We start from the raw sequence: 23,684 nt of genomic DNA on the forward strand, positions 1-23,684 counted from the left end.
ATATTTCTTCATAGTAGGTCGGGTTTAGATGTCAAAACTGCTTCTGCAGAAACTTTGAATTGCTGAGCTTAAAAAAAACCCTGGAAATTTAAAGATATAATTAAGCAAGACTATCTTCCTAGTCTAATAATTCAGAAAAAAAAATCCAGAAACACTTCCTCTTCAAAGTTATGTCAATCTTTTCTTGCAGGAAGTCAGAACTGTGTAGGATGCAAATTACCTGTCACCTACTATAGCATTCTTCTGAAACATTTAGCATCAGTCACAATTAGTCACAGCAGACAAAATATTTGACCTTGGATCTAATCAAATATGACAAGACATTTGTTTCTCTGTGAAATTATTTTTTACCAGTTTTGCTAGCAAATGGAAGTATTTTACCATAGTTGTCTTGCAGCTGTCTTGAAAGCAGAAGCAGCCAAAGGTTTCCAGTGAAGGACCAACATAAATAAAATGTACATAAAATATATCACAAAGGTTTTTTTGAGTCTGGTACATTTAATTTTTTAATCAGAATAATATATTTGGTATTGTGCTCATTTTAAATATTACATTGCTTGTCACACTACGTTTGGCAATAGACCTCTTCAAATATATATTTAACAAATTGTTCCATAAGTAATAACTACATATAAAATATCTTCATTGAATTAAAAAAAAATTATATGTAATTTCTTCATGAAATACAATATTTACACTACGATCATAGAGTTTTAAGGTAAGTCAAAATTTGGGCTTAAACATATTCACAGTGTCCATTTTATTTCTGTTATAAAAATTTTCACTTTTAAAAGTGCCTGGATCTTGAACTGTGTTTACCTATTTCCTTCTCCTGGGCTTATGGAGATTGAAGGGTTTACCATCATCTAGCACTAGACCACAGATCCAAACTGTACATTACAATGACCACAAATAAGGACTTTTGATTACTGAATTTTGACTGTCTGTGTCACCTGAAGTTCTGACCAAAAGATTTTCTGGAAAGGCTGCCAAAGCTGGAAGATCTGCTCTGAGCCTCTAACACAGGGATTCAGTGGAGCAGAGCTCCCTGCTTCAGAAAACTGGCTCCAAAATACTCAGGTGGGAACTCAGAATCAGTGGCTAATCCTGGCTAATCCCAAAGGAGAGGGGCAGGAACCACTGAGGAGCTGACAGGCAGTGATGATGTTAGAACATCATCAGTATTTCCTCCTAGCCCAAGATCACCCCAAACGCCTTCGTTTTCAAGGCAACAGCTCCGAGCCAAGAGTACCTTTTGCTGATTACTGCAGGAATATTGCAGGTTATGAGGTAATGGTTTTTCATTCTGAAAGGCAAATTATGATACTGGCGAATCTGTAGCTCATAGTTTTTCACAGTAGGCCAGCACACTAGGACTTTTAATACAGACCAGTCTACTAACTTTGAAAAATCACTTTTCTCCTCCTCCCTCAGGGGAAGAAGACCTTAAAAGTTCTAAACCCTGAGTTCATTACAGCTGAAGCCCACAGGACACAGAGTGTCCCAAGTGCTCCTGTGTATGGGCCAAGCAGAAGGCTGAGCAGTTCCCCCAGACCATGACAAACACCCTTGGGTTAGGCCAACATCCACAGCAGCTTCCATTGCTCTCCAGGCAGGACACAGCCCCTCACCTCCACCTGTCTCCATGTGATTTCAAAGCCTGTTTAAATACCCTCTTTTTTTCCCTGAAAATATACAGTGACTTTATCAACTTTTTTTTTCTTTTTTTTTTTTTTTTTTTTTTTTTAAAAAAAAGGGACTATCAATAAATTCAGCTAGAAACTAATCTAAAGCCATTAAAAAACTACCTCCAGCCCAAAAGGGAGAGGCAGAGACATTCTGATACATTCCACAATAAGTAAATTATCACAAAGATAATTTAAAAGCAATTACTGACAAGCCATTTTCAGCCTTGTTTCCTAAACATACAAGGCTTTTACAGGTTTGTTATACATCTTGATGTTCCTGTTACTATTTTTCACAGCCCTTTCATTAATCTCAACCAAGCTTAAAGAGGAGCAGAGACCCCTCATGTAATACATGCTTCAAACAGTTCCAGAATTGGTGATTGTCAGAAATCAGAAGCCCAAATTATTGTATTAACTGAAGGAAAAATAGATCAAATTTACTTTGTATCTGTCTAGAGAGACAGAGTCCAGCTGACTGCTCTGCATGTACAGATTATCTGAGCAGTCACATAGGTATCAGCCAGATATGCCATGGGCTGCCTCTCATCCAGCAAAACAGGAGGAGACACAGGAGACCTCCTGCAGAGAACAGGCTGGAAGAGTTAGACACTGATGATGATGATGATGACAGGGAATGAAGATTCTTCACTGAGGAGCCCTAGGGAATACAGCACAGAAGCTGAGCTTCCTCCAGCGGAAAAAACAAAAAGGACAAGGGATGCAAATCCAGAGATGAGATTGCATTAACTTTTGGAACAACATGCTGTCATTTGTTAGGTCTGAACATAGATCTGAATAAAATTCACCAATTCAAAGAAGTTTAACTGTGGGCAAACATGGTCCCCAATGCATGACATTCCCAGAATTCAGAGAAAGGGTTTACACCTAACATTTTAGTATCAAGCTGGACAACTTAAAAATTCTGGAGCATATTAGAAATTCAATGATTCATTATCTTGGATTAAAGATGCTTTCTTCAGACCTCAAAAATAGTTTTTCAATTAAGTTGTTGAAAAAATACTTCTTTCCCAATGCACAAACTTGCATTGAGACCTAGGTATCTTTCAGGATAGTTTAGAGGTGACAGGGATAAGTAGGGAAGATAAGTATTCTGTTATCTACTTCTTCAAGGAAACATTCAAATAAAATATTTCAATAACCTGCACATTTTTAAAATAGGGGATTTTTTTTTTTTTTTTTTTTTTTTTGCTAATTGGGAATGCTTGAAAAAGTAAATAGCTTTTCATATAAATATGTAAAAGCCTGGAATTTTCTTCTTCTGTTTCACTAAAATATATGTTAAGAATGTCTACAAGAGAAATTTGCAAAAATACACAGCTAATGTAGGAAAAGTTTAGATTAATGCTGTTAATATTTCATGACTAGGCTTATCAACATTCCACTGGAATTTTAAAAGAAGTAAACTGAATTGTAAAATGATCTAAAATTAGCTCTTCTTCAGCAGGTAAAGAATAAATAAATATCTTTACTCAAGTGGTATTTCCTCTCTACCACAGATATGGAGGATTTGGCACTGTTGTTTTTGTTTTTCAGTAAAGAATTGGAATGATTTAATTTCTGTGTCTGTTGTAGAAATGTGAGCTAGACTTGAGAAAAACAGAAATATGGCTTTAAATGAATTGTTAATGCTCTGCTGCATTTCCTAAATGTTCAGGTTATCTCTTGCTTTCTTGTTCCTTAGAGTTAATTGACAGTTTTTCCCCAAGTTTCCTTATAAGTTCTGCCAGATCTTCAGAATTCTGAGATTTTTCCTCAAGGAGTTCGTACCGAAGACTTGAGATGTCCTGTTTAATTTCCTTCAGTTCACCTGTAACAGACAGCATAAGACCACATATTTAAAAAAGAAAGGAAAAAACCAGCATACCCATGTATCTCACAGTTATAATGGGACTTCTCTGGATTTCTGTGTTGAAGCAAGAAAAGCCAATGTTCTGTGGCCCATAGGTGAATGGTGGGCACTGGACAGGAATATGAAGATGTAATTCAGGAAACAAATTTGAAGGCAAAAGTGTGAGAGATCACATCTCTTCACAAAACCTGTACAATCTGTTAGATGGAAGAGAGATCATAGAGAGTGACTAAATCCCTCTTGTCAGCAGCAAGAGTTCTGACTGTCCACAAGAGAGCAGTCCTCTCCTTTTCTTGCTGCACTACGTGTCTTTCAAGCATCAGAGAGGGGCAAAAAGAAGACAACATTTCTGTGAAATGCACTTAACATGTTTGCAGCTATTAAGAGACACTGGAAAAAGGCTGAAGGCTGTGTACTACCATGGATGCGCCTCCCACAAAATACAGAAATCCTACTGGAGTGCCCCAAACCAGCCTCTGCATTAAATGAGGCCTCCCTGTGGGACATCCACTGGCATAACTAGAAGTAGCAACAATCTTCACAAGAAGGTGATATTTTCTGATGGGAGTGAAAAGACAGAAAGCCACATCTTTAATTCTACACTCTCTTTCTTAATTTTAATTTCATTTAGTTTTACAACTTGCACCTGCAAACGTGTCAAAAGGATTAAGTACTTTGGAAACATTTTTCAGGTGGCATATGTGACCACTTTAATGAGTTTGTTTTGATTCTCTGACTAGACATAAACATGCAATTCATCAACATTCTCACCTTCATTAACTTCATCACTTTCCTTATCTATCTGAGCCTTCAGAACATATCTTTTAATGAGACGCTTCATTATTTTCTGCAGACAAGAAAAAAAAGTTATCTTAGTTGGACTTGTCATAGTTTTGCTATGACATTTCTAGATATGAGCTCTGTTATCTTCTGTTGCATTCAGACATTTCAGTGGAGGACTTGCCAGGTTAAAGAAATATAATGTGAAAATATCTGCTTTCATCTGCAGTAGGTATTTAGACTTCATGATCCTGCATATACACGAGTGTTAGAACATAAAACACATCTTATGCATGTTGTAATTCAAGAAGCTTCATCTACTACTGCAGTCAACGAGAATGACTGATACAGTTTCAGCTTTGATCTCTGCATAGGTGAAACCATGTATCCTTTATCGCTACTACCAGTGCCAATTACTAAACTACTTTTGCAACCACTTTATTTTGATCTAATTTTATGTTTTATCTCATAAGTTATATTTTCCCAGCCTAAGGCTTAGAGAAAATGGGACCCACATTCCAGGAATCATTTAAGCACCTCAACTGGACTCATCTCACAAAATACAGATAGTTTTTAATATAAATATATGTAAGTGTGGCAGTCACCTTTAACTCCTGTGGAGACAAAAAGCAAATCTGAAAGGATAGTTCATCTCAGGTGGCAAAAACTGATGAAATAAATTACACCATTAGAATGACTACCATCTCTGCTGAAAAATAAGCAGAACCCAGGCCACCAAATTTAGATGCAAAATTTCCAGAAAAAATTAGTGTGAGTGCCCTTCACTCACATTAGTTCAAGTTACTTAAACATGAACAAGGTATCTAATTACCTTTGAGAATCTAGCATTAATATTTTTATATAGGGTAAACCACGACAACAAAATAGTTGTTTTTCACTACAAGATAGAAAATATGCATTATTTATGTGTTTGTTTTTGTCACCACAGTAATAGACCTGACCAGAGGTGGTTGTGAGGTGAATCATCATGGATTTGTAGTTCCAGACCAACCCTACAGTCACTCTTGCAAGCTCAGCAGCTGTCCTGTTTATCCTAATTATTTGAGAAAGCTTCACACAAAGCCACACACCCTTATGTTTATGGGATAAAATTAATATCTACCACTGAATCATAATTAAATCAGCCGTGAAAAAGAGAGTTTTTGGACTACATTTGTACAGACACTGCATAATGCAAAAGTGGAGCAAAGGTAGCTCCTCTAAGGGAATTTTTTTCCATGTCATGATTTAAAATACTTAATTCACACTGTTTTCTGAAACTTTCGGTATTGAGACAATCCTGTTCTGCTGCCCAAGCAGCTCTTGCCTGTTCCTTTCCACCTGCTTTGACTGTCACAGGAAGGGCAGGAACAGCCTCTGGACCAGAATAGCTGAGTTTTATGTGGACTCTGCTGGGTCTCTGTGCTTCACTGCACAAAGGCTCTTTGCAGATGTTTCAGAGTCAAAGAGTAAACAGACTGGATCAATAGCATAAACACTAGAAGATATTTGCAGTGCTTGAAGTAATAGAACATAGAGGTGTGGCACAATAAGATAAACTGCTCCAGTAAATGGAATGGGAAGATTTTGCATTTCTTTTTGGTTTTCTTAATTCACACTGTGCAGCTGAGGGCTCAATTTGTCTCTAAAATTAAAACAATTTTTCAAGTGCTTTAAAATATTGCACTATAAGGGCAGTATTTAAGAAACAAAGAGGAGAAAAAACCCACCTTCAGATTGTACTGCAAATACCAAAATCATGGCATTTATTTTTGATACAGGCAAGGCCTGTGGACATATTTTTTGATTCAAGTAGTTTATTCTAAATTCAAAATTGTTCTGATCTGACAGTTCTACTACTTCTTGACTTTGTTGAAAAATATACCGTATTTTACCTGGTATTGCCTTGGAGGATTGTTTAAACTGTTTAAGTGGATTTCATCTGTGCTTCTTATACTTGATTGCTTCCTCTGACCAAGCTGAAATGGAAACATTATTTGTAGTACAAAATAGCTAGAAGAACAATATGGTTAAATCCTTCATACAGACATCACATGACAGAACATTCACTGTTAAGCTCAATTTGGGAAGTATTCAATTACTGTGGTAAAGCTCTCACACCTCTGCAGAATTTCATCACAAAAACTGAAACAAACATTTTCAGACTGTGATGTAGGGAAGTGAGAACTGGAAGGTGTTCTCCCTGTACTCTGTCTCTCACCCACTCCTAACACACCCAAGGGACCAGAGCAGAGCAGCCATATCCCCACGGGCTCTCCCTGGAACCTCTGGTGCACAGGAGGGGGATCCAGGCCAGGGGGAAGGCAGCACTGGCAATGGATGAGGAAGAGTCAGGGAAGGGTGTGGGAGAAGCCAAGAAGAAATAAGGAGTGGCAGCATGACCCCTTCCCTTATTTTCATTTTCAGTTGCCCATAACTAATGGGACCTCCACTACCACTAAATGCAGGAGTATTTTGCTTCTCCCCTCATTGCCACTAACAGCTCAATGTAATCAGCTATGTCATTATAGGGACCATAAAATTATTAGGTGACATTTTTGAGTGGTATCTTCTCTACTCCAATGACACGCTGAGGATGCAATTTGTGGGCCTCATTACTGATTTACATCTTTGAAAAGGACCAAAGCATCACAGAAGGGTGAGCTGAGACTCAGGCTGAGTGACCAGGCTGCAGCAAGAGTGAATTGCTATGGAATAAAATGATTGACAGACAGATAATGAGGCCATTTCAATAAGCAGCAGTAATAAAAAAAAGAAATAAAAGAAGAAACAAGTGAAATCATGATTGATCTGGACGAGGAATAAGCAGGGCTGTCACTAAAAAGTCAGTTCTCTGTAATGACTAATGGTCCAATAAAATTTTTAGTTTTGTAAAACACCAGGCTACCATTGCTCCAGTGGGCTTGTGTTGTACTTCCAGGGAGATTTTCTCCATGTTGGTTATCTGTGTGTCTTAACGCACTGAACACCCACAGGTAAGCAAAACTGGGGCACTTTGAAGCCTGCTAAATAATGTGTAAGACACAGTTTTGTGGGAAGCAAAACAGGGGAGGGTTAGATGCTCATGCAGCTGTACAGGCACGTCATACATCAAGCCTTCACACATAAATGTCTCATGAAACTGAAGTCATTATTATAACCTCCTGAGGTGTAGCAGGAACTTCTCACAGTTCAACTTCGATAGTAAATGGAAGGAGGAATATGCAATATGTGATAATTATTCACCAGATGCCATCTGGAAGGTTCTAAAAACATCTCAGCAGAGATCTTCTGGGTGGAATTGTATAGGTATATACAATTGAGGAATTGTATAGATATAAAAAAAAAAAAACGCTTAGAAAATTGTATAGGTATAAAAAGGCTGAATAAGGCATCCAATTCAGTTGTTTAACCAGCAATGAGGCCATCAACTAAAATTCTCAATTCTCCCAGCTGCTGCAGGGTTTTCTAGATTTCTGAATAACTTTATATTAATTTTAACAGTAAACAAATGCGTATTAATGAACCTGCAAACAGGGAATAATTTAAATATTTTTAGATTTTGTTTATCCTTTCATAGAACCATAAATTGGCTTGTATTTGAAGGGCCCTTAAAAGATCCTGTAGTGTAATTCCTTTGCCATGAGCAGGGACAACTTTCATTAGATCAGGTTTGTACTTTGTCAATTTTTCCTAAGGATTATGTTTATTTGTAAGATATATTAATTAGTAATTAATATAAATTTTACACTGATTTTGTATTTTCTTTTTATTCTGTAGGAAGATTCACTATAGATGCATATGGATAAATACTTCCTAAAACATAACATATCTATTTTGACTGCATTTATTTGAAAAACAAGACAGAACATCTACTGTATGTTGCTGAATGGCCACTGGGTGGCAGAGACTGCCAAGGTTTCATTACAACTTCTGTACAGAACATTTTAAAATTCTCTTGAACTCTTGCTGTCACAGTAATGACTGAACAAGAATTCATATTTTTATGTTAAAATCTATGGAATACCTGCAAATGGGTAAATGGAGGAAGAAAAAAACCCAAACCTAATTTAAATTAAACAATAATATAAATCCTAACAAAAATAACTCTTCTCCAGGAGTGGTGTGTGAAAGAAATGCAGCACATATCAACCACTGTTCTTAGAAAATACTTTCTGTACAGTTCCTTCTCATTTCATCCGTCTCTAGTGTTACTTAACATTCAACATAATCATAATAATAATGTAATTACTGTAGTTGTGTTGTGTAGCACTTTGTTAATGTCTTAAATCACAGTTTTCAGAAGCAGATAATGACTTGGAGTGCCAGTAAATTGCACATGCTTGGCCAAGAAGGGAGGGTTCTGAGAGACAAATCTGTGCACCCAGAATCAGAGGTAATTTATGAAATTTTCAGAAATACTATTTTATAGTAGGAAAGTAAAAGTGAACATATTTTTTACTGTTTGAGTGAGGATTTGAAGTTATTTCAATACTTAGCTGTTCCTTAGTTCTATTTTGAAGGGCTATGTTTTAAGAAAAAGACTTAAAAACATATTTGCTACTATCAGTTTTTAGCTCAGGAAGCTGAACAAGTTCTTTGACTCTTAAACCACAATTTTTTTCATTCACAAGATATTTTTCCATTATAATAAAACTCAAAGTAGGTTTCTTTAGAACTCTCCTTTTCCTTCATTTATGTGTCTCCTTTTTCAGTTTGAGTTTCTTGTTAACTTGATGTTTAAAACACCATTTCTAGCCTAAAAGATAAGAAATCTGAGTTTTAATCAACCTGAAAGAAAACACCTCCACAGCCTTAATCATTATATGCAGAAATAATGAATAAACGAAGCTAAAATTTGGTTCATCTTTTTCAACTAGCAGTCAGTATACACTCAATATAATTACCTTGTTCATCTCTGCATCTTCTTTAAAGTTTTTCTTTTGGCACAGAAATGGTTTAGAAATCCATTTTTTCATTCTGAGTAGGAGATACAGCAAAGATTTTGGGCTTGGAACTAAGTTGAAGGGTACTGGAAGAGTTCTCCCTTCTTCAAAGTAAGAAAACCAAAGTTTAGCCCTTGCAAATTTCCATTCTACATCAGCATCATCCTGTATAACAGAAACACAGCTGTTAATACACTGTTAACACCATCTGCACTGCTGAAGATGTTGTAGCTAAACTTTACCTTTGTTTTGAATGTAACTGGCTGAAGTTAATCCCAAAGAGATCAAGAACGTTTTTATAACAAGTGAAAATCAATGTTCAATTAATGTAACTGTTCTTATTAATTCACTAAAAGTAATGCAATTTGATTTGATTTGAACATGGGTTACCCCAGAGTGCTAATAATCTGCAATACAGGCCCCCAGATCTACAAGACAGACCTGTTTGCTTTTCTTTGTAAACACTAGTAAGAACAAAAGTTCTGAAAATGCTCAATTTAAAGCTTCCTGGCAACACAAATTCATCTGTTAGGGCTTGCCTGGAACACTGTCATGCTCAGTAAATAAAATGGAGAAATCCTATGTTGACCTAACAAATGGGTAAATGTGATCATCAGCTCTGATTTCTTATCTTATTTACCTCTTCTGTATCAGTATATTATCTTTTTTTGTGAAGAAGTATCAGAATTTCAAATGAAAATTTTACTCTTACTTTAAACATGAAGTTATAAAAAATTAAGTGATTCTTATCTAATCCCTCCCACTTGTTGGATTGTATGCTCAAATCAGGTATGCTACCACCACCATGGTTTAACATTTATGATAGCAAAAATACCCTGTCAGGGTTAAGAGGGTTTTCTGCAGACAGGACTGATGTCATGTTCAAGGATATGACCTAATATTGCAGTAGCAATTTTTAGGAGATGTTTGCATCCAGTCACAATATATTTTGATAATACCCTGGTTTTTACTGCTCTGAACCTAATACTTTGTTCTGTGGCCTCCTGAGTCAGAAGAATCTGAACTCCCCTAAAGAATGTGTGTTGCTCTTGCTGGACAATGCTACATTTCCAACCAGAGCCCAGAACCTGGGACCAGAGCAGTGTCAACCAGTTGTGACAATGGTGTCAACTGGGAAAGGCTGAGTTGGCCCAGCTCCTGGTGACCTGCATACTTTTTTTCTGAACAGTCATCATGATTTTGCCCTTCATTTTCTATGGCATGCAAAAATTCATGGTGATTTTCAGTAGTCCTGCTAACTACTTAGTCAGATAAGGTTTTATTCAGTGCAGAAGACCAGAGCAACAGTTTTGTAAATGAAAGAAGGAAACAGCTTCTTCTTTGCAAGGTCAAGGCACAGGAATAAAAGCATCCTTGAGGCAAGAGGGACATAACTGAAATAATAACTACAAATGGGGCAAATGAAAGATTCAGTGTCAAACAAAGTGCCTACCATCTTCAGAAACACAGTTCAACAGCAGTTTCTTAGGCAGTCTAGTTCTAATTTGCAAACGCATGCATTTGGGTGATTTTCAATATTTTAAAATAAAAAATGTACAGTGGAATTAATAGTTTATTATCATATACTCCCAAAGCCTATGTGTTATTTTTCTTAAATAAGATATCCACGAGAAAAATTTTCCAGGAGATTTAGAAAATTATCCGTAACAGTAAATGCAGTGATATTTCATCAGAAGTAGGATTTTTACCTCGATTTCCTGGAATGAGCTGTTGATCATTGCAATGAGCATGTTCAGTAAGACAATGACCATGGTAACATTATAGACTCCATAAAGGACATAACCAATATTTTCAATAAATTTGTGTTTATAATTGATGACAACTGATTTAACTTCTGAGAGTCCAAATATAGCCCAGAACAATGTCTTGAAACTTTCTTCAACACTGAAAGGAGAAATTCAACACATGCACATGTTACTGACCAAATGCTGTATATCCTTATTGTGTAACAATTATACTTATTGCCAGTTACCATTTTTATTCAGAGTTCAAATTTTGCTATTATCTTAATGTAGAATTCTATCACAGTGACATGCAGAACAAGTAGACTATCTACTTTCATAGCTACAGGCTGTTTCACCATATAAAATTTCTAGTATTTAGGAGTAAAAATAAAACTGTCCCGTTCATATTAGGAATAATACATTCTCTAAAGAACATTACAATGAGTCACCTGTTAACTATTTTAAACTGCAGGTCACATACCTGCTGATAATGTGAATAGCAAAATTAAGTAAGCTTTAAATATTTTATTAGTTCTCTTAGGATTAATTAGTATTACTATGATTAATGTTCTGAAACTATGAAGATGAAAGAATGTCTGACTGCAAATTACTATTTTTTAAAAAATGTGCCTCACAGACCATAATCCTCCAATTGAGTTTTCACTATTCCCAGTAATTCAAAATAAATGCAGTGAACCATGGTGTGGGACTGTTGATTTTTTTTCAGGTTAGTTCCTTTAATTACCTATATTTCCTCTTAATCAGTACATACATTGTTTAAATATATAAACATAAGCCCAAATCTCTGAGGTATCTTTCCATCTGCACCTGCTTGAAGACATATTTTTCTCTTGCACTTACAAACAGTGAGCTGCATGGTGTGGTCAGCACACTGGAGGGAAGGGATGCCATTCAGAGGGACCTTGAGATGCTTGAGAGGTGGGCCCATGCCAGCCTCATGAAGTTTAATAAGACCAAGTGGATGGTCCTGCACATGGGTAGGGGAAATCCCAAGAAATTAAGGTTGGATGGAGAATTGATTGAGAACAGCCCAGACAAGAAGGACTTGGGGCTGCTGGTTGATGAGAAACTCAACATGAGCCAGCAATGTGCACTTGCAGCACAGAAAGCCAAGTGTATCCTGGGCTGCATCAAAAGAAGCATGGCCAGCAGGTTGAGGGAGGTGATCATCCCCCTTGAAACTCCATCTGGTGTCCTGTGTCCAGCCTCAACCTGTCCTGGTGACTGAGATTATCTTTCCCCTGCAGCAGGACATGGCATTTCCCTGTACCAAACTTCACAAGGTCTCTGTTGACTCATTTCTTCAGCCTGTTGAGATCCTTTGGAGTGGCATCACAACAACTGGACTATCAGTTCCTTCTGCTCATCTATACAGCCTCCTGATACATTTGCTTGATTTCCTGACCATTGCAATGAATGCTGAAATGGAAGCTCTTGAAAATCAGCAGCTTCCCTGGGCTTCCCTTCTCTTCAGGGCCTTACTCCATGAGACTCTTCCTTAAACAGACTAAATTCTGCTCTCCTGAAGTCTGGGGTTTTGGTCCTGCTATTTGCCTTGTTCTCTCTTCTCAAGAATCTGAACTCCACCATCTCATGGTCAGCCAAAGCTGTTCCCAGCCTTCACATACCCAATCAAAAATAAGGTATCACAAAGTTTCTCTTCGCATCAGATCCTTGTTCACCCATGTCAGGAACCTACTGTCAATGCCCTCTAGAAATCTCCTGGATTGATTGTGCCCCGCTGTGTTGTCCCTCCAACAGCTATCAGGATGGTTAAAAATCTCCATGATGACCAGGGGCTGCAAATGTGAAGCTTCAGCTACTGCATCTTCCTGATCAGGCATTCCATAGCAGACATCACAACATCAGCTGTGTTCACCTGACCTCTGATCCTCACCTATGGGCTCTCCTTGGCTCACCAGCTATCCCAAGGCAGAGCTACAGGTTACAAAGCAATTAGCAAATTTAATTCATACAATGCCAACAACACACTTTCCATAAAAAAGGCCCACAATCATTATATCTTGACCAGTTTTACTTACGTTGTGAATGCTTCATTTTGTTTTGCTCCCAGATAGTAGGAGTAGAGATTGAACATTCCTATCATGAAAGCCACAAACACCATGATAAATATCACCATGAACTTGAAGATGTCTTTCACAGTTCTGCCAAGTGATATCTGCAGTGGTCCAAAGCTTTCATTTGCTGGCAAAATGTAGGCTATTCTGGAGAAACTTAACACCACTGCAATTGCATACAGGCCCTCAGATATGATCTGAGGATCGGATGGATCCCAGTTTATTCTGGCTAGAAACAAAAAAAGAGGAGAATTTCTGTCAGTATTTCAAAGGCCACCTTAGGCTATTCACTGAAATATTCTCTTGGTGAGCATCAAACAACAGTCAATGTAAACTGGAATAAAATGCAATGATGCTACGCAAGTTCGGAAAAGGTAAGATGAAGTCTCCATGAGGTTTTTTTTCTACTTTATCTACTTACTTATTAACTTGGGCTTGCATGTGCTAAGTATGACTACTCAAATGGTGACAGCAGCAGTTGTCCACTACATCACATTGCTGGGGAAATGTCTTACATTAACATGATGCCAGAAATGAAATGAAAGAAAGGAAAATACTTGCTGAAGACTGAAAAATAAGTGGGATGTTCTTTCATCTACTAAGCTAAACCTGGAAAAGTATTTTATTTTTTTACTTATATTTTACTCTCTTCTTTGCACAACTTCACCAGAAGTGTAATTTTTAATTGGAAGAAACCATGAGTGGGATTCAGTTCAAGATTAAGGTGTTTGCCAGCAGGTATCCAAATGGGAAGTCAAGACAGCAGCAGCCTAGTGAGTGCCTGGGGCTTCAATCAGACACCTGAGAAAGGACATCCATTGCTATTTAAGATGCTTAGGGGATCCAAGATATTTGTACAGATCTGTGGGAGGTCTGTTTGGAGCAGCACCTTAGCAATTCAAATTACACTACTTATTTATATTTGGCCAATTTAATTAAGCCAGCTAGGGCTAAAACGACTTCACAGCTCCACATACTCTATTGATTAGATCTCCACTGATGATAAAGGTGGGTTGTACGATCACTGAAGTACAGTTTAGGGATTTGAATACAAATCTGTTAGACAATTAAAGCAAAATTCAGTTAACAGGATCAGGTCATGAGATTTGAATAAATTTAATTAGAAATGTGATTTCTTTGAGCTATCGAAAATGAATTGTTTCATTGCAGGGACTGGGAATCATTAAATGCCATCCACAACTCCAGAACTGTAGGAACAGCAATGCTTCCCTGCTTTTTCTATTTACTCCATCTTTTTCACTCACAGTGAAATGGTAATGACCCTTTCCTGGAAAATAGCAAACACCCATTTCCATCACTGTTTCTATAATTACTATCAACCTCTTCTGTTGAAAATAATCCCTTTGTGTGAATTACTTGAATATCCTTTGGATTATGAGCGAATAAGTTTGATAAGAAACACATTCAACTGAAGAGGGGAAAATTCAGGTTCAGACCTTTACATGGAGAGGTACATCTAGAAAAGTGTCAGGAGGAGAGATCCAAAGCAACACCTTTCAGGATACTTCCTAGCTGTGGATGAAGTCATTCCTCCATGAAGCAGGAGGCTTAAATTAATTTCACTCCTGTGCTTCAGGCAAAGAGAAGAGGTTAACCTGGGACAGGTTTCCTAAAGCCCTGAAGAGTGCTGTCATCTTTGTTTATTGTACTGTAAATGCCAAAAATGAAACAAATAATTTATACTGATATAAAGGGAATCACTGGCATTTGGAAAAATACTAATTGAGATGTTAACCAACAAATAACCATTTAATAAATGATAAGTTATTTTAACAGTACTGTAATATATCCACATCAGAAAATGACATTCTTCAAGGAACTTACAGCCAAGCTAGAATTTATGTATCATGAAAAAATAATTAACGACTGATTTTAGGCATAAAAAGGCTCAGTTAGCATATATTAACTGCCTTGTTAGCTGCAGTGTGTTTCTCATGGGTATGTGTATATTCTTTTGTCTATTGAGCTTCTCATTATAAAACTTACTACAGACTTTATTCAAACAAGAAAATGTCTGTATGGCAAATTGTGCATTTTTACATAAGCAGACATCCCCATGTTAGCTTTACATCAGATTTCATGGATAACTAAAATCAGCACTAGCAGATGTTTCTATGGCTATGTATGTATGGGCTAGTGGCCTGATGTCTTTCAGATTTCCAGATGAGCTGTATTAGCACAGAGTTTGAGGTGGGAAGGCAGAGATCATCTGGTACAATATCCCTGCTCAAGCAGGGCTACTTAGAATCAGTTGTCCAGGATTATGTCCAGATGACGTGAATATCAATTTTGGTTTGTTTCCACTGCCCCTGGTCCTGTCACTGGGCACCACTGAAAAGAGCCTGGCTCTGTCCTCTTTGCACCCCCTCTTGGGGTATTTATAGACATTGATGAGATCCCACCTCTCTCAGACTTTTGTCATAGAAAAGATGCTCCAGTCCCTTCATCATCTTTGTTGCACTTCCCTGGACTATCCTCAGTATGCCCATGGCTCTCTTGTGCCAAGGAGCCCAGAAATGGACATAGCCCTCCAGGAGTGGCCTCACCAGTGCGAAGTAGAGAGGAGGATCACCTCCCTTCACTTGACTTACACAGCCCAGGATACCACTGGCCTTCTAAACCACAAAGGCCCATTAATGGGCCTCATATTCAACCTGGAGTTCATCAAGTTATGTTTGCTATAATAAAAACTGTGGTATTAAATATTTGCTATTAATATTATGTTACTGTTAACATACATAGATGCTCTCCAAGCAGACTTCCATGTACATGAATATTCTAAAAAAATGGCTCAAATCTGCTTCAGTGTGTAACAAAGTCACACCTCATCCCTATGTCACTGGAAACTGCCTTGCTATGTGATACAGTCTTATATAGCATAAATGACTTACAAGATTTTGCTTGTTATACTTGGAAACTGTGAACATAACAGTCTCTAATTCTCCAAGTGTGTGTTACTGGAAACTGAATTAATTAGTATTTACCTATCTGCTTTTATAACTTATCTGAAACCTGCATGTCTCCAGTAAAATTTGCACCACAATTTAATGGGTTTCAGAACATTAATATTAATTGCTCTACTTTTTCTGTAGTCTGGATAATGAAGAAATGCAACCATAGTACCAGAGGCACAGACTAGAGATAGAAACTGATGTAATTCAGTATCTAGAGACAAATATCTAAAAAAGGGAAGAAAGATGTGGTGGTGTTGAGAGTGAACACAAGTAAACAGAGCTTAATTTTTTCTTATTTTCTCATTTCATCTCTTCTCAACTGAAGCAGTGAAATGACATGGATTAAAAAAATCTTGGAAAGGAGAGTTGGAGGGTGACACTGGGTTTAGATTTTAGATCATTTTAGTGCCTGAAGTCTAGAACAGTCCCTAAAGAGGCATATGTGATCAAACAGTACGAACAAGAAAGTGAAGAAGGTACGGAAATTTCTTAAGCAGTACATTGTGGAATGAAGCATTAGAGACTTATAAACAGAAAATAATTTATCTTGGCCCAAGAAGTAAGTCTTAATCATATGCAATCAACTCACCTAAGGTGTAGTATTTTATGTTAGGCTCCAGTGTTGGACTTGTCAGATCTTTCATATTTGCATCAACGAAGTTCTGGGCTCTGGATGCATGCCAAAATGCCATAAATCTTGCTATGAATGATGCTGCAAAAATTGCTAACATACCAAAATCAAGCATATTCCATAACTCAAAAAGGTACTCCTTTGGACCCTGAGACCAAATTTCTTTACATTCAGACCATATCATGCCTGTATAAAATGGAACAGAGAAAAGAGTGTGTTCTTTTTTCTTCACATTTGTTCTATTTGATAATTTATGTTGTATAGGATACGCTCTTGACTGCAGTCAAAATCAAAACCACTTTGGTCAGTGGGGTTTTGAACACAAACTAAAATCCTTGAACCTGCCAATTCATGTACATTCCAGTACTTTTTTCTCATGTGAGTATAACAATGATCTTTCATAGTGCTTTTGCCTTTACAATTTCAAAAGCTTTCAAAGAGAAGAATGGGGTGTGAGTTTTACCATCTGTTACAGACACAGAAGGAGAATGAAAGAGCAGAAATGCTCTGGCATGATCATAGAGTAGTAAAACTAACAGGAGAACTCACATTTTCTTCTTTTCAGAGTACCCTGGCTACTCTCTATTTTACAGAAATTGCAAATACATCTGACAAATGAGCATGAAATAAGAACCAGACCTCTTGCTTCTCCAACAAAGCAAAGATATCTGTGTCATTCCTCATTATTTTCTCTTAATAAAAATATAGGTGTACAGTCTTCATTTATGGCATCCTTTTTATTAACCAAATCCTTTTCCTTGTGAAGATATGATTAATTTAATCATAAACTACATTTCTAGGAATATAGATCATTAATAAAAATTGAATTGGAATAGTGTCGACTATTTTTTACACTCACAAATTGTTCCTTCAAGAACTTCTCATCATTTTCAGATAAGAACAATTATAACAGTAATTACAGTAAGCAAATTCACTGCTACATCTGTTCTGTTCATGAACCCCCTTATGAATGACACTGAAATAAATAAAAAAGATCAGACTAGCAAACTAGAACTTCAAATAGGAAAATTATTATTTATTACTTTATTATCAGATGAAAATTCTGGAATTTATAGGTAAACTAAGTGACATAATTTTCCCATAATACACATATATATTAATTTATATACAGTTATATGAAGAAATAATTAAATATTGTCAATGTCTTTTAAAGGCATAAGAATCAATTTGTGTAAAGAATGGCTCCAATTTCAATCACAGAGAGCTAAACAAAGTGTAATATTTTAAATGTGTAAGCTCTTGAATGTAAGTAGATTTTTCTTCGCTTGAAGTTAACTCTCCCAGGTTACTGATTTATCAACAACTAGAACCCAGATCTGTAAAATATAGAGACATTTAAACCTTACTGGAATAAATGGTATTAGACTTGTAAATAAGAATCAGACAGCTAAAATACTTTTGAGGGTCTGTGCTCAAGTTCTTATGCTGAGTAGTATGGCATCACCAAATTGAATGGGTCAGCTCAGACTACTATCCACAGTGTTCAGCTCATCCCTCTGTTAGGATGGAAAAATCTACTGCTGAATGGTCAGGCTATATTCTACTTCCTTTTTGACAATAATACATTCAGATACACACTTCTAATTCTGCAGGCATACTTGCAAACTAAGAGAATCTCAGGAGAAAGAGACAACTGGATACAAAACAACCTGGTCCATGATGTAGAAATATTTCCCCTGGGGATTTGACAGCCTGACTCAAAAAAAATCCCAAAAAACTGGTAGTTTCCTTTGATATTTATAAAACTGAATGAGTTAGTATTCAAAGGATGTAGATTTCACCTAAGACCTTAACCTGAGTATTTGTGAGTAACCAGGCACATGTGAGTTCTGCAGACATCCAGTAAGAAAAATGAGCTCTGTGTAGGAATGAAGACAGTTGAATAAACACCCTTTGTCACAATTTTTACACATAAGATTAATAGCAAACAAATTTAGTCAAGTTGCACTGAAATAATAGCGAGACAAATTTAAGCAAATTTAATATTTACCTATTACCCAAGAAATAATGAGCATCTCCATCCATGAGAAACAGGATGTTTTCATCCTAAAAAGCTGTTTTACATTGTCTGTTGTTTCATTAGGTCGGAGTTTGGTGCCATCGAATCTGTCAGCTGCATTCATGACAAGTAGACCAAGAAAAATGGTAAAAGAGGCTGCATGGGCTACAAACTTCATAAATGGTCCACGCATTATCCTGCCCAGCTGCAACAGAAATTATGAAACAGAAGGATATTGCATTGCTTTATTTCAAAATAAAAATGTGTAAAAATCACAGTAACACAGAGAGGTATCTATTTCAGTAACCCAAAGGTACAAATATTTAGAAAGGTTTCTATACTATGATGACATGCTGACTTTCACCCTTAAAGTTTCTACTTCGTTGCTATTTTCAGAGGAACATTATATCAGTTGGACCATATGCATTTTTAACTCAGTGTTTTGAAATAATTCTGTAATTATTTGGGCACATCTATGCCTGTAACAGGTAATCAAAAGAAACATTTATTATAGTTGTTGAATTTCTTTTTAATTTACAAGCTAGTCATCTTTATGAGGTAACAGAGAACATGAGGTTTTAACACTTACTGGAAGCATTAAATGATTACTAGAATTAAATTACAGCTAAAGATTTCTGTTTCCTGACTGATGTGATACTCAATTTATCACAGTTATTATGCAATTTTCCCAACTTATTTTCTTTTTTCAAAAAAGTTGTGATGCCTCAAAGGTTTATGTTTATAGTACTGTAGTGTCTTAGTTTCCTTTCTGACTCTTTTAATGGAAATGTCCTCAACTCTGTCATAACTAATAGCAACTTAAAATGTTTTAGTCCAGCACTTAAAAACCTAAAAGTTCCACACAAACTCAGAGAAGGCTGAACTTTTAGCAATTATTTAGTTTATTTTTGTGAGTGCCTGTATCAATAGCTGAAGTCTTAGCTTTTCTTGTATTTGGCAGCTACAGAAAAATACTTTTTTATTTCAGATTAAGACAGTAACTGTATCTGACAAATATTCATTGGAAAGAATTGAAAGCAAGCATCTCAGATCTCAGCTGAAACAGGGATAAGGGAGGGGAAAGCAGAAAGGTAAATTGATATTTGTGCTTTTGCCACACTTGTTTCAATATAAAAATTCAGAATTCTGCTGTCCTTACAGTCAGCTTTTAAAGAAACATATGATAAGAGGATGCAGCCTCTTATCATGTGATAGTAAGGCCTCAAATTCAGAGAACATTAACAAAACCAGACAAATGTAAAAAGAAGATACTGCTAAAGGAACACTGTCAAGGTTATCAGGCAGAGAATTTGATCTTCTTTCTCCCTTATACTATTTTGCAAACTCATGTAATTCATTATGTTTCCCACTTAATAAAATGTATTTCTTTTTATTAAATAAAATATTCTGCAACCTCCAGTGAACTTCAAAAACCAATTATTTTACATAACTACAAACAGAACAGGTAATCATCACTGGCAAGCTTTTATTTCAAGTTTGGCATAAACAGTCATAAACAACAAGTCCTTTTAAATGCACTGTTCTTGTGTTCACAAAGATGGGTTAGGAAACAGAAGCCAGAAAGAAATATAGGCAGAAAAGAATCAAAAATACTGAAGGGGTAATGTTACTATATGCCTTGATCAAAAAATACAAAATTTAAAAGAGTGAACTCCTGGTGCCCTCACCTCCAACTCCCTCAAAAGAGAATATTATTTACATATATATAGTAAAATCTCTCTGGAAGGACTGACTGTGGTCAAACTGCTTACACAAATGCTGGAAGTTATGACATTGCCATGTAACAGCAATCCAATAAAATCTTGAAATTACGCTTTGACAAAATTTATAATTGCTTTATGAAGAAAATACATGTCAGAAAATACAAGTCAGGAAAAGAAAGAGCAACATGTAAAGACAAGACATAATCTTGCAAGTTTGGAGTTTTCTATAAACCAGAGTCCTTACTTAATACGGCTCCCTCCAATTGCACAAACCAAGGACATGATCTAAATGCCCTGAATCTTTTTACCTTATGTGGGTTTGTTTTGTTGTCTTTTGGGTTGGTTTTTTTCTTTTTTTGGTTTCTGATTCTGTGCTATGGCCTTTGGTTTGCTATAGAGTTTCGGGGAGTGTTTTATAGATTGGTTTAGATTAGGACAAGATATACAATTGCTATACTGTGGATCCTTCACCATGTATTTGTCATTTATATATAAGTTCATCTGAAATCACTGGTGACTGGAGTCAGTGACTCACATTACTCCTCCCTTGTGACTGCAGACACAATCATTATTGTGGCATTATGGAGTATGGCATTGATAAAGAAATTACAAAATAGGACTCTAGGTAGGAGGTTTATCACAAAGAAGAAAAGGCTAGATAACACATATACTTTTCCAGGAAGAACAGTTCCCCAGCTCCTCATTTATACTGGGCATAGCGTGCAACTTCTTTTCCTCTACCATGGAGGAGTGTGTATAAGCCCCAGAACACCTGTCTAGAAAGCATGCAAGGACTTCCCAAGTTACTTCTCTAGAAACACCGACCCCAGGTGTCTGGGAACAGTGAAAGAAAACTGTATTTCCAGTTCAGATCCCACATTTTGGCCAGGGACTGACTGAAATACTTATGAAGTCATAAAGCTAAAAATCATAAAGCTAAAAATCAGAACTATTACTAATTAGATCTGAATAGGACAGACATTAAAGATTTACAGAGATAACAAAAAAAAAAAAGCTTTTACTCTTTCAAAATGTCACGTATTAAATATCACCCTAGAAGTTTTGGGTTAATTATGTCAGTAGTTACACTGAATCACCCATTAGAAGTGGACTAAGCAGTTAACAAAACTCTGAAGTGCCTCTACACAGATTGCTGGCTGAAACTCAAATAAGATGCAATCTTAGTAGGATCTGATACCAGCTAATTCCTGACAAATTAACAGCCCTTTGTTAATGTATTACTATGAAATTTCTTCCAAATCTCTCAATTCAGTATCCATGGTCCAAGTTCAAATTAACTTTCTCCTCATGAGGAAACTGGCTGCCCATACAGGTAACTGACTTGCAAATGTCATCAAGAGATTTTTGCTTTTCTCAGAGCTGTGGTATGAGAATACAAAGTATGCCAGAATAACTCTACTGAACTATATTATCACCACAAATACTGTGAGCATTTTCTCTCTCTTCTGTCACTGTGCACTGCAGTGCCAAACATGAAAAAATAATGAGTGCTTTATTTTTTAAGAGAAGAAGCTTATAAAATTCCATCACTCCATACACAGAACAGACTGTTGACACAGATCATATCCTGTATTGAAGCCATCCTGTACTGAAATTAAAGTGAATATTTTTGTCTTCAAAAAACAGAAGAATCAATCTCAAAGTACAAGTGAAGAACAAGATAAGAAATGGCAGCTAGTGAAAAAAGTGGATTAGATTTTACATTTACAGAATATAATGAAAGAAAAAACATTCAACTAATAATTGACATGATAAGATGATTAAATAGCAACAGAGAAAATGAAATCTTAAAGGATTATGTCCCTTGAACCATGACTTTAAAAAGCTATTCTGAAATAGCTTTTTCAGACTGTACAATAGTTCAAAATTACTTTAAGATACAATAAATCATCGAAAAAGGAAAATGACAAATAGACAACTCACTGCTACAGTCAAATCTCAAGGTCTGTTTTAAGACAAAGTATTCATAAAAATCCTAGTCACTATACAGAAAATTAAGAATGATATAACTGATTTTTATTATCTAGACTGAAAGAAATGAAAAATATGGCAAAACAAAGAAGACCCATCTTTCTTCTCTCAGAGAACAATTAAAAAACCCAAATCCCACAAAGACCCCAGTCCTCCTTTTCAACCTTTCTCTTCCCTTGGAATAACTATATGCACAGAATCTGACCTGCTAAAATCATGGATGCTACACAGCAACCTTTTGAACCTCAGTGCCTGGCAAGGTTATGGAGCAGATCATCCTGGGGGCAACCACACAGCACCTACAGGAGGGACAGGGGATCAGACCCAGCCAGCACGGGGTTTAGAAAGGGCAGGTCCTGTCTGACCAACCTGATCTCCTTTTATGATCAGGGGACCCGCCTGGTCGATGAGGGGAAGGCTGCGGATGGAGTCTGCCTGGACTTCAGCAAAGCCTTTGACACCATCTACCACAGCATTCTCCTGAAAAAGCTGCCAGCCCACAGCTTGGACAGGGGCACTCTGTGCTGGGCTAGGAACTGCTGGAGGCCACCAGAGAGTGGTGATGAACAGTGCTGATCCAATTGGTGGCCGCTCACCAGTGGTGTCCCCCAGGGATCAGTGCCAGGCCCAGGTCTGTTTAATATCTTCATTGATTATTTAGATGAGGGCATTGAGTCCACCATTAGCAAATTCCCAAACGACACTAAGTTGGGGGGGAGTGTTGATCAGCTGGAAGGCAGGAGGGCTCTGCAGAAGGACCTGGACAGACTGGAGAGTTGGGCTGATTCCAACGGGATGAGGTTCAACACGGCCAAGTGCCGGGTCCTGCACTTTGTCCACAACAACCCCATGGGGAGCTCCAGGCTGGGCACAGAGTGGCTGAGAGCAGCCAGGCAGAAAGGGACCTGGGAGTCTGGATTGACAGGAAGCTGAACATGAGCCAGCAGTGTGCTCAGGTGGCCAAGAAGGCCAATGGCATCCTGGCCTGGATCAGGAACAGCGTGGCCAGCAGGTCCAGGGAAGGAATTCTTCCCCTGTACTCAGCCCTGGTCTTGAGTCCTGTGTCCAGTTCTGGGCCCAGGAGATTCCAGTTCAGGAAGGAGATTGAGGTGCTGGAGCAGGTCCAGAGAAGAGCAAGGAGGCTCTGAAGGGATCCAGCACAAGTCCTGTGATGAAGGGCTGAGGGAGCTGGTGGTGTTCAGTCTGGAGAAGAG

At 37.2% G+C, this 23,684-nt stretch overlaps 1 protein-coding gene across 1 annotated transcript in view; it reads right to left on the reverse strand.

The window, feature by feature from the left end:
- Window positions 1–478: 478 nt before the first annotated feature.
- TRPC6 (transient receptor potential cation channel subfamily C member 6) overlaps window positions 479–23,684 on the reverse strand; it is a 78,211-nt gene continuing 55,005 nt past the window's right edge. Inside the window, exons 5-12 of the mRNA XM_071734347.1 lie at window positions 18,746–18,959; window positions 16,693–16,920; window positions 13,093–13,357; window positions 10,994–11,189; window positions 9,246–9,449; window positions 6,234–6,317; window positions 4,330–4,405; window positions 479–3,516 (exon numbers count right to left, since the gene is read on the reverse strand). Coding sequence (XP_071590448.1) covers window positions 3,365–3,516; window positions 4,330–4,405; window positions 6,234–6,317; window positions 9,246–9,449; window positions 10,994–11,189; window positions 13,093–13,357; window positions 16,693–16,920; window positions 18,746–18,959 — 1,419 coding nt within the window. The 3' untranslated portion in view covers window positions 479–3,364. The remainder of the gene's footprint in view (window positions 3,517–4,329; window positions 4,406–6,233; window positions 6,318–9,245; window positions 9,450–10,993; window positions 11,190–13,092; window positions 13,358–16,692; window positions 16,921–18,745; window positions 18,960–23,684) is intronic.

The sequence above is a fragment of the Heliangelus exortis genome, chromosome 1 (genome assembly GCF_036169615.1).
Source record: "Heliangelus exortis chromosome 1, bHelExo1.hap1, whole genome shotgun sequence".
Classification (NCBI taxonomy): Eukaryota; Metazoa; Chordata; class Aves; order Apodiformes; family Trochilidae; genus Heliangelus; species Heliangelus exortis.